Source organism: Emys orbicularis, chromosome 13 (genome assembly GCF_028017835.1).
Source record: "Emys orbicularis isolate rEmyOrb1 chromosome 13, rEmyOrb1.hap1, whole genome shotgun sequence".
NCBI classification, from domain to species: Eukaryota; Metazoa; Chordata; order Testudines; family Emydidae; genus Emys; species Emys orbicularis.
In genome coordinates this window covers 37791126-37809441 of record NC_088695.1, presented here as the reverse complement: position 1 = coordinate 37809441, position 18316 = coordinate 37791126, and the positions used below count along the sequence as shown (strand labels likewise).

Genomic DNA, 18316 nt, shown 5'->3' with positions numbered 1-18316 from the left:
ATGAGAGATTAATAAGACTGGGATTTTTCAGCTTGGAAAAGTGACGACTAAGGGGGGATATGATAGAGGTCTATAAAATCATGACTGGTGCAGAGAAAGTACATAAGGAAGTGTTATTTATTCCTTCTGATAACACAAGAACTAGGGGTCACCAAATGAAATTAATAGGCAGCAGGTTTGAAACAAACAAAAGGAAGTATTTCTTCACACAACGCATAGTCAAGCTGTAGAACTCTTTGCCAGAGGATGTTGTGAAGGCCAAGACTATAATGGGGTTCAAAAAACAACTAGATAAGTTCATGGAGGATAGGTCCATCAATGGCTATTAGAGGATGGGCAGGGATGGTGTCCCTAGCCTCCGTTTGCCCGAAGCTGGGAATGGGCAACAGGGGATGGATCACTTGATGATTACCTGTTGTCCATTCCCTCTGAAGCACCTGGCATTGGCCACTGTCAGAAGACAAGATACTGGGGTAGATGGACCATTGGTCTGACCCAGTATGGCCGTTCTTATGTTCATCTATCAAAATGGGAAATAGGAACTTTCCATCCTCTTCTTTATTTTTCCCCTCAGGCTTTTAAGAAACAATCCCCAGATATTAATAAAAGAATGACGAATTTCCAACACCATCAGACACTTTCTCTCCCAGCGGTACAGAAATATTCCAGTACGTCACCAATTGAAGGTGAAACAGCATGAGACTAATCCTACCTGTAGGACTGCAGAGTGCATCTCCATTTAATACATACTGAAAACAAAGCTTAGCCAGCCATATTGTATTAAGACTTCAGAAAGAATGTGCTGGTTTGAAGGGACACATTTAGTACACTGAGTGGGTCTGAGTCTTCCTAATGTTTAGTCACTGATGCGTTAATACCACAGGAGGACACTGGAATCTGGAATTATGTCTGCTCAGTTCCCAACTACCGTGCTGACACGGGGAGCTATAAACAATGGAAGAAATGCCTTTGCATCCAACTGCAAGTGACTATACAAATAAGAAACATGTCAGAAAAAGAGAAAAGTAAACAATAAAGGCTCAAAATGCAGGGGAGTTCCCAGAAAACACTGGCCATAGGACAGGAATTGTTCTACCCAGTTCTGATGTCCTGGAAACTTCCTGTGCATCACTGGTTAGAGGAATAAATGGAAAGGGCCTCGCTATCAGAACACATCTCTCAGTCCTGTATCAGTGGAGGGCTGTTGGTTACCGTATATTCCTCCAGCAACTTGTCTAATGAGAGACCTGCAGTAACAAGGGTTTTACCAGGCGTACGCACAGAGCCAGCTAAGCTCTTCTACCAAAAGTCAACACAGAACTCACCCACAATAACCCAACGGCCCGGCCTGTGTGCACATGCCCCTGGGTAATACAATCAGGGCCCAATTTTCAGAAGAGGTGATATCAGGTGCTTAGATGTCTACGTGACATACAATGCACCCACCAAACTAGGCATTACATTGTTTGCAGCTACATCACTTGGGGTGAAAAACCAGAGACTGAGTGAAGATCCCTTTGAAACCTGGGACCTCAGTGTACCAGAGGAGAAGAACATGGCAGCATCTTCTCCTCTTAAAGACTAGCTATGGGGACTAGATATGTGTATCATGGACAGAAGCCTCTTGCCCTCAGGGACTAGGGTGTATGAGACAATGGGTTAGAGATTCCAAAATTAGTCTACTTTGGATTCACAGGATAGTTGCCACAGCATCCATTGGAGAGACAGGAGCATTCGTTATGAGCCGACTTCTCTAGGGAAGTGGGAATAAAACCTTCTTTCATGCCTGCAGTGGCGCTGACCCTTGCTGCGTGAACCCCAAAGTCTGTTGGCCCTGGGCAACATTGCTGGGATTGCCGCGCTGGACTAAAACTGAGGCTCTCTGCTAGTTCCCTGGACAGGAACAGCACAAGCAATGCAAGCATCAGCGCATGGCCCTGCCAGTGGGAGCACCTCCAGTTAGCTCAGCCTTTGGCCTCTTGGTTGAGATTGCCAGCAAGGGGTACTAGCTGGGATGGGCCTGATCCAAAGCCCCAGATCCAAGCACTCCAGACTTTGCGGGACGTCTGCACTGGAACTTTATGGCTTGGACTCATCCCTGGGTTTTTTGTGATGTATCCACCAGGAAGGTTGGTTGAGGCCACCAAACTGCTGTGAGATACTGTAGTACGGATCCTCCATCACTATTGGTCTGAGGAAGAGCCAAAGTCATGATCTAAAAAAGGGAAGTGGAGCATGCTGCAAGAGAACTAAAATCCCCAAATCCAAGGGCCTGTTGTTCACTTTCAGTAAGGCCCCTTTATATTGACTGTAAATGAGAGTCAGGCCACAAGCCTCTTGCCCTTTCCATCCAAGCAGTTCTGAATGTCCTAGGGAGGTTTTCGGTAGGAGGAGCTGCCACTGACTCTCAGGGCTACAATGCCTGTGTGGAAGTTACCCACAAAGCAGAGATTCACCATGGGAATGGAGCGCTACCAGGCCTGATCAGTGCAGAGGTTTAGGAGTAAGCATTAGATTGGGACAATATTGCGTACCAGACCTAACGTGATAAGCACAGATGAATGGTGCCAGATCGACAGGCCCCGGAGTTCTCTCTGCAGGCACAGTCCAGTTACAGGAGAAGCAGACTGAGATTTGCCATACTGTCCTGCCAATGGGTCTGACCGGGAGAAGCCACCACTAAGGATAGGAGGTAGTTCAGCCTTCGTGGCCCATGAAATACACAGCCTCTTACTGAGACAGCCAACAAGAGCATTATTGGGTGCTGGTTTGGGGATTGGTTTGGGTTTTTTTCAATGAGGACACCTCCTCACTGTGACATGGCCTAATTCCCATCAGCTTCATTTCATGTAGGCCCCCAAACAGCCATCACATGGGGTCAGCTTTTATGTCCACCAGCCTGGGCTGAATTCAAAACCAGCAACACAGAGGCAAAAGGCTCCCTATGCCCCTCACCAAACCAGGGCTCCAACACTCACTAACGCAAAAAGGAAGCACCATTGAACAGCAATTGGTAAAAACATAGCCAGGCCTGGCAAGCAACTAAGCAGGGGTCAAGGCTAATCACGCGGCTCATGGTAAAAAAAAAAATCCCCTCCGCAAGCCTATGAGAGCAGGAGAAGAGTGTGCTAATGAAGTCTCCATGCTGAGCCCTTTCCCTCCAGGGAGTGTCTAGCTAGCCTCTGTACAACACAGAATGGGCCCCGCTCACCTGCTCGTGGTACTCAATCCCCATGCTGAGGGTGTTGATCAGAATGGCAATCATGATCCCCCGGCCAAAGTACTTGCTGTCCACGATCTTCCGGAATGTGTCACAAACCACTTTCCAGAAAGCCAGGATTTGGCTGGTTTTCCTGCCCCTGGTTTTCCCTCGCTGAGGGTCCCTCTGGTCGCTGTAGTGGGCGTCCTGGGTGAATTCATACACCCCCTCGCTGTCCGAGTCCGCCGTCTCATTGTCCGTGAGCTCCAAGTCACGAGCCTGAGTCTTGATGCAGTAGGGGCAGCTGTCTGGGTTGCAGGAACCACTGTCCAGTTTGCCACACTGGCTAGAAATCTTGCAAGAACTTTGACAGGCACCTAAAACACAAATAAGCCGAGGTAAGAGGAGTCTGTTCCCTGGATCAGGGAAGCTAAGGGTTCAAATGAAGGGAACTCATTCATTTTATTACCATGTGACTCACTCTGTCTAGCTCCTCCTTATACAGGCTAACAGGAGTCTGCTTGGTCCCTAAGCCTGCATGAAGGCCCGACAGAAGTTATAGTCTCTTGCTCCTTGTCACAGCACTGGCCTTTTAAGAGGGAAAAGGCCAGGGCAGCTGTGGCTAGTCAGCTGATCCCCAGCTGGGCTATCAGAGAAGGCGAGTCAGGCTGAGAGTTAGTCCGAAAAGGGGCAGAGAGTGCTCATTGCATACTGCCTGAGACCAGGGAGACAGGCCAGACAGGAGACCTGGGTAGTGGGAGCAGGAGCAGCAGGAAGTTCCCTGGGAGTGGCTGCTGTTGTCCCCTGGGAGGGGAGCAGTGGGAACCTGCTGAGGGGAAAGGGTCTCCAGAGAGAGAGCCCTGGGACACAGTGCTCAGTGAACAGAGCACAGGAGAATCCTGCCATAGGCCCTAAAGCAGGAGGAATTGAGAGAGGCAAAGGGGAAACTCCCCTGGGAGCTATAGCCCTGGCTGGGCGGAGGACTTGTGTTTGTGGGGTTTTTGCCTATATTTGAGAAATAAAACTGCCTGGAAAAGAGACTCTGGGTGTGGCAAGGGGTCCTTTGTGGGCTGGGGACAAGCCAGCACCCTACGCATCCATAAAAGCTCAGAGCTTCTTCCAGATCCCAGCGCCACTCTGCTTTCTCGCTAATATTATTAATTCCCAGTTCCAACCGCATCTGTCGGCCAAAACATGCAAAATCAGTGACACCGGAACATATCATGAATCCGTGTCAGTTTTGCCCAGTTTGTGTCAAAAAACAACAAAAATTCCAAAAATGTTGAAACATTTGGTCTTTTCAGTTTGAAATTTTCTTCACATTTATTGAAAAAAAGCCCAAACTGGGCATGGAATTGAAACGAAACATAAGAACATAAGAAAGGCCGTACTGGGTCAGACCAAAGGTCCATCTAGCCCAGTATCCTGTCTACCGACAGTGGCCAATGCCAGGTGCCCCAGAGGGAGTGAACCTAACAGGCAATGATCAAGTGATCTCTCTCCTGCCATCCATCTCCACCCGCTGACAGACAGAGGCTAGGGACACCATTCCTTACCCGTCCTGGCTAATAGCCATTAATGGACTTCACCACCATGAATTTATCCAGTTCTCTTTTAAACTCTGTTATAGTCCTAGCCTTCACAACCTCCTCAGGTAAGGAGTTCCACAAGTTGACTGTGCGCTGTGTGAAGAAGAACTTCCTTTTATTTGTTTTAAACCTGCTGCCTATTAATTTCATTTGATGACCCCTAGTTCTTGTATTATGGGAATAAGTAAATAACTTTTCCTTATCCACTTTCTCCACATCACTCATGATTTTATAGACCTCTATCATATCCCCCCTTAGTCTCCTCTTTTCCAAGCTGAAGAGTCCTAGCCTCTTTAATCTCTCCTCAGATGGGACCCGTTCCAAACCCTTAATCATTTTAGTTGCCCTTTTCTGAGCCTTTTCTAGTGCCAGTATATCTTTTTTGAGATGAGGAGACCACATCTGTACGCAGTATTCGAGATGAGGGCGTACCATCGATTTATACAAGGGCAATAATATATTCTCAGTCTTATTCTCTATTCCCTTTTTAATGATTCCTAACATCCTGTTTGCTTTTTTGACCGCCTCTGCACACTGCGTGGACATTTTCAGAGAACTATCCACGATGACTCCAAGATCTTTTTCCTGACTTTTTGTAGCTAAATTAGCCCCCATCATATTGTATGTATAGTTGGGGTTATTTTTTCCAATGTGCATTACTTTACATTTATCCACATTAAATTTCATTTGCCATTTTGTTGCTCAATCACTTAGTTTTGTGAGATCTTTTTGAAGTTCTTCACGGTCTGCTTTGGTCTTAACTATCTTGAGCAGTTTAGTATCATCTGCAAACTTTGCCACCTCACTGTTTACCCCTTTCTCCAGATCATTTATGAATAAGTTGAATAGGATCGGTCCGAGGACTGACCCTTGGGGAACACCACTAGTTACCCCTCTCCATTCTGAGAATTTACCATTAATTCCTACCCTTTGTTCCCTGTCTTTTAACCAGTTCTCAATCCATGAAAGGACCTTCCCTTTTATCCCATGGCAGCTTAATTTACATAAGAGCCTTTGGTGAGGGACCTTGTCAAAGGCTTTCTGGAAATCTAAGTACACTATGTCCACTGGATCCCCCCGTCCACATGTTTGTTGACCCCTTCAAAGAATTCTAATAGATTAGTAAGACACGATTTCCCTTTACAGAAACCATGTTGACTATTGCTCAACAGTTTATGTTTTTCTATGTGTCGGACAATTTTATTCTTAACTATTGTTTCGACTAATTTGCCTGGTACAGACGTTAGACTTACCGGTCTGTAATTGCCGGGATCACCTCTAGAGCCCTTTTTAAATATTGGCGTTACATTAGCTAACTTCCAGTCATTGGGTACAGAAGCTGATTTAAAGGACAGGTTACAAACCTTAGTTAACAGTTCCGCAACTTCACATTTGAGTTCTTTCAGAACTCTTGGGTGAATGCCATCTGGTCCTGGTGACTTGTTAATGTTAAGTTTATCAATTAATTCCAAAACCTCCTCTAGTGACACTTCAATCCGTGACAGTTCCTCAGATTTGTCACCTACAAAAGCCAGCTCAGGTTTGGGAATCTCCCTAACATCCTCAGCCGTGAAGACTGAAGCAAAGAATCCATTTAGTTTCTCCGCAATGACTTTATCGTCTTTAAGCGCTCCTTTTGTATCTCGATCATCAAGGGGCCCCACTGGTTGTTTAGCAGGCTTCCTGCTTCTGATGTACTTAAAAAACATTTTGTTATTACCTTTGGAGTTTTTGGCTAGCCGTTCTTCAAACTCCTCTTTGGCTTTTCTTATTACATTCTTGCACTTAATTTGGCAGCGTTTATGCTCCTTTCTATTTGCCTCACTAGGATTTGACTTCCACTTTTTAAAGGAAGTCTTTTTATCTCTCACTGCTTCTTTTACATGGTTGTTAAGCCACGGTGGCTCTTTTTTAGTTCTTTTACTGTGTTTCTTAATTTGGGGTATACATTGAAGTTGGGCCTCTATTATGGTGTCTTTAAAAAGCGCCCATGCAGCTTGCAGGGATTTCACTTTAGTCACTGTACCTTTTAATTTTTGTTTAACTAACCCCCTCATTTTTGCATAGTTCCCCCTTTTGAAATTAAACATTTCATTGTGGGGAGAATGAAACATTTAGTTTGACACAAAATAAAACAAACTTTTTTTTAAACGTTTTGGTTCACCAAAACTGTTGAAATATTTTGTTTTCGATGGGACCCGCAATGAAATTTCATATTGATTTTTCAGAATCGCCAGGGAACCAAAAAAAACCTGTTATTTGCTCATCTCTACCCACTCTCCTTTTCTTATCCTTGATCTGTGGCGGCAGGATCCAGATCAGGAACTGTCCTTTGGAAGTGTTTAGAAAGCGCATAGCGGGCATTACAGCAAATAAATAAATAACAAAGCCTGATACCTGTTCTGAGCATCTCCCTATGTCAGGAATTATTCTCTTATAAACCCCAGTTGCTTAGATTCCCCCAACCCTTATACTGCATGTCCCAAACAGGTTAAAGAGGGTCATGCAGAAACATTATAACTCCAAGTATCTTCCCTTTATATACTAAGTGGTTTTCTGCTGCCCACAGTGAGACATATTCACCAGCCAAGGGATCCTTACCACCTCATTATACCTTTGGCTATTAGTGCTAACAGAAAGTAATCAGCTCCTCCAGAACCTGGAGCGTTAGGCGTTGTAATTAAAGACAGTGAGTCAGCCAGAGAGCTACTTTCATACTCCTGCTGTTTGCTGATACTTCAGAATTACCAGCTTCCCCCTAAACATATGATTCTCAAATCGTTCCTCACAAGGGCAGCTCCCAGCTGACAGAGGGTTCCTTCGCTTGACAGTACAGGCAGGATATGCTCCTATCAGAGCTGCCTGCAAGCGGAATGGGAGGGTACATCTGCAAGTGCATGCCTGACAAAGCCACAATATCACCATCCAGGTTAGGTGAAATAAAAACCAACCTCTCCCGCCCTTGCCCCAAAACCTTTGCCCATTTTCAGAGCCCAACTCAAATCGCTTGTCGGGTTCTGGAATGGCTGGGAAATCGTGTCCACTTCACACACAAGGTTCCAGTCAGGAGGGTGAACCGGAAAGGTTAAAACAGAGCGAAAGGCCATTGGTTTTTTTGTTTTTTTTTACTGTGATACAAAGTGGACATGCCAGAAAGCGTCGCCTAGAAGGACTTCCAGCCCCCAGAGGCTGAGAGAGTTTGAACAAGATTTGACTATGTTCCCAAACCCCAGGATGTAAAGGGGGAAGGAGTGTCGTACAGAGACGATCTTAGCCTGGGATTCAGGAGACCTCGGTTCAGTTTCTGGCTCTGCTGCAGACTTCTGGCAAGATTCTGAGCAAGTCATTTAGGGCCTGATTTTCAAACATGCTGAGCCTCGGCAGTTGTCATTGCCTTGAATTAGAGTTGTAGGTGATCAGAAGCTCTGAAAAATCAGGCCTGGAATCTCTCTGAGCCTCGGTTCCCTCTCTGTAAAATGGGGATAACAATACTCACGGACGCGTTATGAGGATCAAGTCTTTCCAATCTGTGAGGCACTCAGATACTACAGTAATGGGGAGCAATATAAGCACCTAGAGAGACGGCTATCCAAACCCAAACCGAACGCCAAAGAGTGGGCAGTATAGCCTGCACTGAGGGCAGTGTTTTGCCTAAAGATGGGCCAGAACACCCCTGCGCTTTGGGCAAGTTGAGATCCAGATCTGCGCTTTGCGCCTTGGGCCCAGCTCTAGTCTGATTAGGAAATGCTGTGATCTGAGGTGGTCAATGGGACTGGGGAGAAGAGCCAGGCAAGACAGATTCTTACAAAAAAACCAGAGATTTCCTGATAGTCCATTGCCCTAGGTCTTTGCTGGCACAAAGCTGGGAAGCAGAGACTTCCACTCAGGTTCTGAACTCGGGATGCATTTTGTGGGCGGGAAGATCCTGACTTGGCCTTACCTGGAAAGCCAGCTCCTGTATCTGTACTGTGGACTGAGAAGAAAAAAGAATTAGGACTTAGGTCTTATTTCTGGAATGCAACCAAAGGCTGACCCCCAGCTCCAGCACTCACCAGTACTCTGGGTCTCCAGGAGCTTGTGCATGGTGCTGTACGGCCCAGGAGGGATATTAAGGTTGGTTAGCGTGCTGGCTCCAGGGTTCACTGTAGAATCTGCTACGTTTTTCTCTTTCACCATCTCGTGGGAGGTGCTTGGGTGTACGGTGGGATAGACCTTCCTGCCAACCACATTCTTGGGGAGCCCCTCTGGGCTTGGTAAACTCAAGCCAGGCTGAGGGAGGGATGACCTGCAGTGGATGGGCTCAAAGTGGCAATCTGCATGGTAGATGCTGTGCACGGACTCTGTGTTGCTGGCAGCAGCATTGGGGGCAGCATGGGGATTAGATGTTGTGGGAGGGAGCATGAGCCTGTTGGTGCCATTGTGGAGTGAGCTGGTTTCCACATCGCTGATCTCAGGGCTGGCGTGTGGTGCCCGCAGGTTCCCATTACCCAGGTGGTAGTGGTGGTGGTGGTGGTGGTGATGGTGAATCAGATGATGCACTGATGACCTTTTCCTCTGCCGATGTTTGCATGGCTGCCTCTCGGCCCCACTCTTATTCCTCGGGCTGGAGAGGAGACCCATTTTGAACCCTGCCTCTCTATAGCCTTTGACCACCTGTTTGCTGGCCTTACGGGCAACGTAAACCAGATATTTGAGAAGTTCATCATAGCAGCTACCCGGCTCCGAAAAACTGGCCAGCGTGCTGGCATTGGATAGGTAACGGACCCGCTGCTCTTTCATCAGCTGGCTCTCTCGCTGCTTAGTCTCAGAGAACTGGGTGGCGATGACTACTAAGCAGAGGTTGATCATGAAGAAGGAGCCCACCTAAAGGAGAACAGAAGATGCCATCAGTCCAAGAGAGAGGGTGGCGGGGTATGTGTGTGATGACTTGATAGCTGCTACCACAATGGAAACAAAGGACCCCAAACAGGGATCAGAACCCATTGTTCTAGTCAGTAGAGCTGGCCAACATTTTTCAGACAAAACGTTCTCCCTCCTCCCCCACCAATAAATAAATGCACATTTGGGTCTACCAAAACATTTTGCAAAGTTGTGCCGAATTTGCTGAATGGTTTTGGCTGGAAAAAAAAAATAGTTGCAACAAAACATTTTGATTTTTCTATTCAAAATGACTTGCATTTCAAATTTGCTTCAATTTTATTTTGGAAAAAAAAAGTATAAAAAGTTAAAACCCTTTGAAAACAAGAGATTTCATTTTGAGTTGAACCAAATGGGTTTTACTTGACGCAAAACATTTTTTTTCTACATTTACATTTCTCTACAAAAATTGAAAAGTTTTGTTCTGGGTCAACTAGAATAATGTTTTCCCCCCGGTTTTTTGGTTTGGCCACTGAACCAAGCAATCAGTTGTTCGCACAGCTCTTCTAGACACTGAACAAACAAATAACACAGCTTGTCTCTGCCCCAGGCTGCTCAAAATCTAAGATAGGATATTGTGGATGGGTGAATAAAAAGCAACGTGCATGTGTGTTAGTCGTAAGGGCGATCTCAGGAATCGCACATGGTCACTAGTTTAGCCAAAGACAGATCATGGTGGTTTGCAGGCATCACAGCAGAGATGGGTTTTAAGCAGGGATCTGAAAGAAGATGAAGTGGCAGCTTTGTGAAATCTGCTGGGGAGTTTTTCCCCCAGTATAAGGGAGGGGACAGGAGACAGTGTGACGGTGCTTGTGGGAAAAGCAGGCGATGGAGGTTGGCGTCATTGACAGAGCAAATGGTGGGGTGGACGTGCAAGAAGAAATTACATTCGCAAGGTAAGGCAGGGCCATACAGAGGAGGAGCTTAAAGGTGAGAATAGCAGCAGTTTCTGCTCATTGAGGAGGAGGTGGGGGCAGCCAGTGGCAGGACACAAAAAGTGGGGGTGAGATGGCCATGGATGTGGGCGTGTGTGAACATGTTGCAGCAGTGGAGGCTGGACACATCTGACACTGACACACCATAGGCAAGGGCTAATATTTCAGCAAAGAGTAGAGATCTCACACTGACTCACTCACAGGGCGGGCGGCCCCCTGTCCTGTCTGCCCTGCAGGGGCATGCAGGAGACAGCCTCTCAGAATCCCCACTGTGGCGCCTCCCACGCCAGGTCTCCACGGGTGACGTCATATATCAAAGAGGAGGGAACGTTTATTTTGACTAAGAGACTTTGCTTTTTTTTTTTTTAAATATCTGAGGTCCTCTTTGGTTTGGTTTTGTATTTTGTTTTATGTCTCAGCAGACACTGCTTGTAATTATCACAATTAGCTGCATTAGAATGAAAGCACTGAGCCCTTTTGATAGGAGGCTTTTTCTTCTGGCAGTGTGTGGGTGGCTTGTGAAATCTTTGTTAACCGGATTTATGGGGATATTGTTACTCAAGAGCATCAGCTGTCTGTAGCCAAGGATTTGATATTTTATTCCAAACTTGGGTTTCATTAGATTCTGTGTTGTGTAGATCATGGGCACTATTCCACCTGGATTAAAAAGAGCAACCAATGACTTCTCAGTCTTGCATTCTCCCCAGTCCCTCGTAATCCACAACAGCACAGGCTACCAATGCCTTGCTCTGCATTGCCATTGGGATGCACAGAGCACAATGATCTGTTGCAGAGCAGGAGGAACTATCACTAATTAGGAACAGAAACACTTGGAGAACTAGTGATAGACTAAACAGACTAACTTCCAGGTCACCGGTTCAAACCCAGGACTGGTTGGTAACGACTACGAATGAGCACAATGGTGTTTTGTGGCCAACGTGCAGTGATTTTGGTGGTCTTAGTCCATGCCTAACAGGACAGAAGTCCACAACACAGAAGCCATCCCAGCTGGCAGTCTGAGCAGTCTCCAGAGACATGGGCCTCAGCAGGTTGGGATTGAGGCTGAACTAACAACTGAGCACATGTGCTGCACTGAGGGCTCCAGCCTCCAGGACCATCTGTCTGACATTTTTCATCAAAGTAGAAGCGATGGTGTTTTCTTGTGGGTGGAGCCTTTGACAGGCTCCATGTACCCAAGGAGGTCGAGCAGGCCGACACCTTACAGCGGCACGAAATTCATGTACTGTTTCATTTACATTTTTTTTAAAATAAAAAGGCAAAGAGGAGGAGTCTATTGCAAAGCAGGAAGAAGGATGAGGAGGGTGACGTATCACCGAACAGGAGGAGGGGGACCCAGTGTAGAACAGGGGAACATATACTTACTTCCATTCATGTCTCCAGCAAAATACAGCTAGATGTACAACTACAGCAGAAATTCACCCCCTGCGCAACATATTTCACCCCTTTATCAAGGAGAAATGGGGTTGTTTCAATGTATGTAAAACTCATCTGCATGTCCTCCAACGAGTTGGTTACCACCTCTCCCAGCCTGGATTAAGTGCTATATCCAACACCCTTCCTGCCCACTCCTCTGCCCATTCACACGACTATGTCCTTCCCCGTACGCCTGAGCGAAAGGCGTGCTACCCACTGGGTGGGCTGAGAGATCACTCACGATGATCAGAAGGATGAAGTAGATGAAATTGTAGAAGGAGTGAGCATCCATGACGAAGTACATGATGTCCACCCAGCCCTCCAGCGTGATGACCTGAGAGAGGCAGGAGAAAGAACAATCAGCCCACCAGTCAACACCTCCATTGGCCTAAGCTTTAATATGAAGCACAGGAGGAACAGCACTGATGCCCTTTGCACTGGTCAGTGACAATCTGCGCTGCACCAAGGCCACGTACTATAGCTCAGAGGGCAAAATCCTGCTCCCTTAAAGTCAGCAGCAAAATTTCCAATTAACCTCAATGGAGCAGCATTTGCTCACCCAAGTTGTGCAGCTCTAAAATAGAGTCCCGCTGAGGAGAAGGACGTAAGCCAATGTAACACAGTACGCTCTCACCGCAGCTGGAAATGGCCTTTTCCTCCTACCTCTTGGGCCAGATACTTGCTTAAAGTGGCAACTTGCTCTCTGTCTCAAATACACTGGTATGTTTCAGTGTGGGATAAGCATAGTATAGAATAGTGGGATGGACTCATTGTGCTTACAAAGGTTCATACACCATTTGTTAACCTGCTTATTTAATGCCACTCAAAGTGGTAATTGGAAACATACCTCATGTTAAAAAGCCTTATGGCAATGATGCTTCCAGGGTTCCAAGAGCTGATGATGCAAAGAAAAGTGATGCACAAACTGAGTTGGAAGGAAACTCTTGGGTGAAATTCACTGCTGTGCAGAGAACCTGCAGAAAAGCCTGTATACCTCTTAAATCCCAGTTAATCCCTTAAATTGGATTTAAATGGTGCATAGACCTTCTACACAGGAGTGAATTTCACCCCAAGTGAGGAAGGCTTCTTCAGACTGGACATCAAATTGCCTTCCTGGCAGCCTATGGGACCTCGCATTACTGCTCAAGAGCTTTCTGTGTATGGAATAGCCATAGGAGAGCAGGTCTGATCGTGCAGATATTTGTGAACCTAGCACAGATCAAGGTAGATTTGACCTGACCTCCGAATACTCACTCTCAGTGGGGGTGAGAATGGGAGCCCACTCACCTGAAATATTGCGATCCATGCATATCCAATGTTGTCAAAGTTGATTGCTCCTTTGAAGGGGTTGTGTTCCCCAGCAGAACAGTTGGTGTAATACTGGTTCCAATTGACGCAGGAGGTGTTAGTGGTGTCGTTATAGGCGTAAAAGTCCAGGGTGCACTCCAGGCCTTCTTCCCTCTGTGTCGGGATACTGCGGCAGTAACGCATTCCATTCTCCCGAGGCTGGGAGCAGATGAAGGGATTTTCATCCTCATTCTCTGTCTGATAGTATCTTTCCAACTCTACCGTGTAGGGCCTTAAAGAGACCAGACAAGGTTGGGTTTTGCACAGTGACTAAAGGCAATCTGTCAAGATAACAACAACAGCAACACTGCAGGTATCTAACAACTTTTATCCAGGATCTCAAAGCATTTTACAAAACTATTTAATTCACCTTGCAGAAGCCCTCTGATGTGACTTCATATTATTACGCCCATCTTGGGAAACTAAGGCCTGGTCTACCACTTAAAACTAGATTGACCTAGCTACACTGCTAAGGGGCATGAAACATTCATATCCCTGAGCACCGTAGTTAAGCCGACCTAACTCCCGGTGTAGATGCGGCTAGGTCAACGGAAGAAGTCTTCCCTCAACCTAGCTACCGCAGCCTGGAGGGGAGGATTAGCTAAACCCCTTCTATCAGCGTTGGAAGTGTCCACAGTATGGCGCTACTGTAGCCCGGCTGCACTGATGTAACTGTGCCTCTGTAGTGTCCGTAGTGTAGACATGGCTTGGGGCAAAGATAGGCAAAGGGACTTGCCCAAGGTCACTCAGAGAGTCAGCGGTGGAGCCAGGAATAGCTCTCAGGGATCATGACTCTTACTCTTCTGTTACAATCACTGGCACGCACAGCCTCTCTTCCGCTATTGAATGGCAAGGAAAAAAGAGAGAAGCAGAAAAAGAAATAAAGGCGGTGGGGAGAGTGAGAGAGGTAGATTGGACACATTGGGCCAAATTCCACTGTTAGCTGCCATGGTGTAAATCTGGAGTGACACTGCTAATGTTATTGCAGAAGAGTAACTCCACCCAGATGTACTCCTGGTTTACACTGGTGGAAGAGAGAGCAGCATGTGGCCCACAAATTTTACATCCTTTATGAAGTTGTTGTCACTGAAGTCAGATGGGAATCAGTCAGTTAAGGCGAATTTATCTTCTGCCCTCCCAGAGTTGCTGAGAACATCTGTGCAGCAGGAGAATTCATTGCTTGGATAGACTCCTTCACAAGGCAAGCATCACCCAAGATTCCCTACACCACCGTTAGCTCTCTTGTTCACTGCTCAAGGTGACAGTTCAATGTCAGACAAGCTGAAAATTCCCTCCAAAGGTGGTCCCGGAACAACAAGCAAGTCCAAATCACATGCTCCAGGGGAGACAAAACAGCCCTGTGGCCAGCTGGAAACTAGCTTATTCTTGCTCAATAAATGGCTATTTCCTTAATGCCACCTGGACTCCCACTAAAGCTTGCAAAGCTATTTTTAAGCCTAGTTCAGCTCAGTTAATTCCTGCAGAATTGCCTTTATACCATCCAAAGCTTAGCTAAACCCCTGGAATTCTGGTTAAATTAAACAGCACCCAAACCAGTAGCTGCATTGGATTTACCCAACTGCAAATCAGTTCATTTGCTCTATTACCCATTTACCTAAAGGGCCTTTCCATGTTAATGAAACTCCAGCTCCACTCCCAGAGAATGAAACCTACAAGAGGCGTGGCACAATGTTCAGAGCTGAAAGGGAGAGGACTGAGATTCTCCCTCTCGGCATAGATGTAACAACTTGATCAACTTCTGTAAGTTTACAGGCAAAATGATTCATGGGCTACCTACAAAGTTTCAGATCCTGTGTTTTGCATCTGGACCTCACACCTCTAGTACTGAGAGTATAGTTATATTTACTGTAGTTCTGTTGTGTCTCTTTTGATGTTTTGGACGCTGGTTCTTTAAGAGGAATAATACTAAGGCTAGGTCTACACTACAGCGGGGGTCCGACCTAAGATACGCAACTTCAGCTACGTGAATACCGTAGCTGAAGTTGCGTATTTTAGGTCGGCTTACCTGGCTGTGAGGACGGGGGAAAGTCGACCGCTGCCGCCGACTCCGCTGCCGCCTCTTGCCGTGGTGGATTTCCGGAGTCGACGGCAGAGCGATCAGGGATCGATTTTATCGCGTCTTCACTAGACGCGGTAAGTCGATCCCCGATAGACCGATTGCTACCCGCCGGATCGGCGGGTAGTGAAGACAAGCCCTAAGACCCTGGTTCTCAGCCTGGGAGTTGTGACTCCTGGGGTTTAGTGAATAGGTATCAGGGCATGATGACCACCTTGCCCCAGGCTAGATCAAGACTAGGGGAGAGCAGAGTTGGAGGGGTTCCAGTCTGGAAAAGGCAGAGAACCACTGTACTAGGGGATATTTAGAACATCAGTAAGGTTCTGAAAGTGTTAATACTCCAAGCAAGTGGTCTGGCCAAGAATAACCGAGAAATTGGAAGCCAGCAAACAAAAGTTTGATCAGAACGGTCCCTTCTGGCCTTAAAAATCGATGAACATGAATAGCTCTTTGGGGAGGGACTGCATCTTCCTGTGTGTTTGCACAGCCTACAGCCTAATGCAGGCTATGCGCAGTTCAGTTATCTGGTTGGGATCTTTAGGTGCTACTGCTACCGCCAAAAAATAAATAATCAGATGCTGAATGGGGCTTAGGTCTCAGTGTCTTGGCACATGCAGAAAAGGTCACGCAGTAATTGTATGCTGAATCTGGGAAGTCTGAGCGATCTCTCTCTCTCAGGTTTTTCTAAGGCACCTATCAGTCAGGGTGGTATCTAAGCACTGTACAACAATTAAAGGCAGTGCTCCATGTGCCTGAAATGGCACTTTTGTCACAACCTCCTTTGTTCCTGCTGAGCATATCTGGGTGGGAGTTTGGGATGTTGTTTGGGAGTAGGGAATATTTGTGGAATGTTGATTTTTAAGGGAGCATGGTCCTGTCTTCTGGAGGTTTAGAACCGAGTAGGGTCCAAGTGACCCTCCATGCTTTGAATTATTTGTATACTGGTACACGTCTACCTCGATATAACGCTGTCCTTGGGAGCCAAAAAATCTTACTGCGTTATAGGTGAAACCGCATTATATTGAACTTGCTTTGATCCACCGGAGTGCGCAGCCCTGCCCCCCCCCCCCCGCCTCCGGAGCACTGCTTTACCACGTTATATCCAAATTCGTGTTATATCGGGTCGCGTTATATCGAGGTAGCGGTGTACTGTATATACTGTTACACCGAAAGGGGCTAATGTCTTGACCATTGGAGTCATTTGATTCATTAGCCCCCAGCACTTTGTTAAAGAGATAGTGTGGGCTGATTGGCTGAATCACTCTCCTTTGTCTGGCAGTGAAAGCGCTAAGGTTTCTTTGTACGTGAAGCCGCTGCACAAAAAGAGAGCTGATGCCCTGGCTCACCTTTGAAAGCCATGTGGTCCGAGAGGAGAAGCTTTGAGACAGGGGGTTTCCCAGGTACAAATCTCCTGGGGCAGGAGGAGAAAACCATTTGTTAAGCAACTGAGATTTGAGAGAGAGAGACAGGGGCCATGTCTACACTATGGCTGCTACATAGGCAAAGCTACGATGCTGTAGCTATACCACGGTACTGTCATAGTGCAGACACTTCCAATAGTGACGGAAGAGATTTCCCATCACTATAGGAACTTCAGCTCTCCAAGTGATGGCAGGTAGGTTGACAGAAGCATTCTTCCGTTGCCCTAGCTGCGTCTACACTGGGGCTCAGTTGGTGTAGCTACGGTGCTCGGGGGTGTGGAATTTTCAAGTCCCTGAGTTCCGTAGCTATTAAGGATAGACTAGGCCAGAGAGAGAGACAGAAGCGAAAGGTAGCTGCTTCTGGGACAGGACAGAGGTGGGTCTCAGACCTGAAGAGAGCAAGCTGCCTGTGTGCAGTCTGTGACCACCTCTGTTCAAGGAAACGGGACTCATGTACATTTGGTAAACACACACATTACGCTACGAAACTGCTGGAATTCAAGTCATCGATTTCTGCTCCGAACGCAGAATTGACCTGCAAGGCCTAAAACTGGCTTCCACTCAGCAAAGGGGCAATAATACACTGATTTGGGTGAAGTCCATTTCATTTGCATGTTACCGTAGAACATGCAGGGCCTGATCCCGTCACCCTCACTCACGCTGAGTAACTGTGCCACTTGCAGAGGAAGGTAGTACCCAGCTTGAGTAACCTCCTGGTTGCTTTATGCTAGTTTCTGCTGATTTATGTATTTCTTGAGTTTTTCATCCTGTTTACAAAAATTGCAAAGCCAGTTAAGCCAAGAGTAAGCATGTGACTGGAGAGTGAGTGTGAAAAGCTATTGGATTAGAAGAGCAACACAACACACCATAGAATGGGAATTTGGGCAAAGGGAGAGATGGCACGAACCTCCCACCTGAGATCCCATCATCACGGATCTTCCCACAAAGGGGCATTGCCAGCTGGGATCCCTCAGCCACTAAGTACCAATAGGCAGAAACATCAGGCCAATATCTCTCAGCTACGAATATTCCAGGTGCATGTGCTTATACCCACTAACATCCTTAGGGGCAGATAATCAGGGCTCGTCTATACCAGTGGTTGTCAACCAAGGGTCTGGGACCCGCTGGAGGGCTGCGAGCTGGTTTCAGGGGGTCTGCCAAGCAGGGCTGGCATTAGGCTTGCTGGGGCCCAGAGCAGAAAGACAAAGCCCCACCGCATGGGGCTGAAGCCCAGGGCCCTAAGCCCCACCACCCAGGGCTGACGCTGAAGCCTTAGCAACTTAGCTTTGCGGGGCCCCCTGTGGTGGGGGCCACGGGCAATTGCCCTTATTACTACTCCCCAACACTGGCCCTGGCTTTTATATGCATATATACAGTTGTTGGGGAACAGGTGGGCC

General features: G+C 47.0%; 1 protein-coding gene across 1 annotated transcript in view; it reads right to left on the bottom strand.

Annotated features, from left to right (window-relative positions):
- Positions 1–18316, bottom strand: part of CACNA1G (calcium voltage-gated channel subunit alpha1 G) — a 277783-nt gene that overhangs the window by 117443 nt on the left and 142024 nt on the right. The window contains exons 6-9 of the mRNA XM_065415327.1: positions 13362–13653; positions 12316–12408; positions 8841–9651; positions 3212–3576 (exon numbers count right to left, since the gene is read on the bottom strand). Of these exons, the coding sequence (XP_065271399.1) occupies positions 3212–3576; positions 8841–9651; positions 12316–12408; positions 13362–13653 (1561 nt within the window). The remainder of the gene's footprint in view (positions 1–3211; positions 3577–8840; positions 9652–12315; positions 12409–13361; positions 13654–18316) is intronic.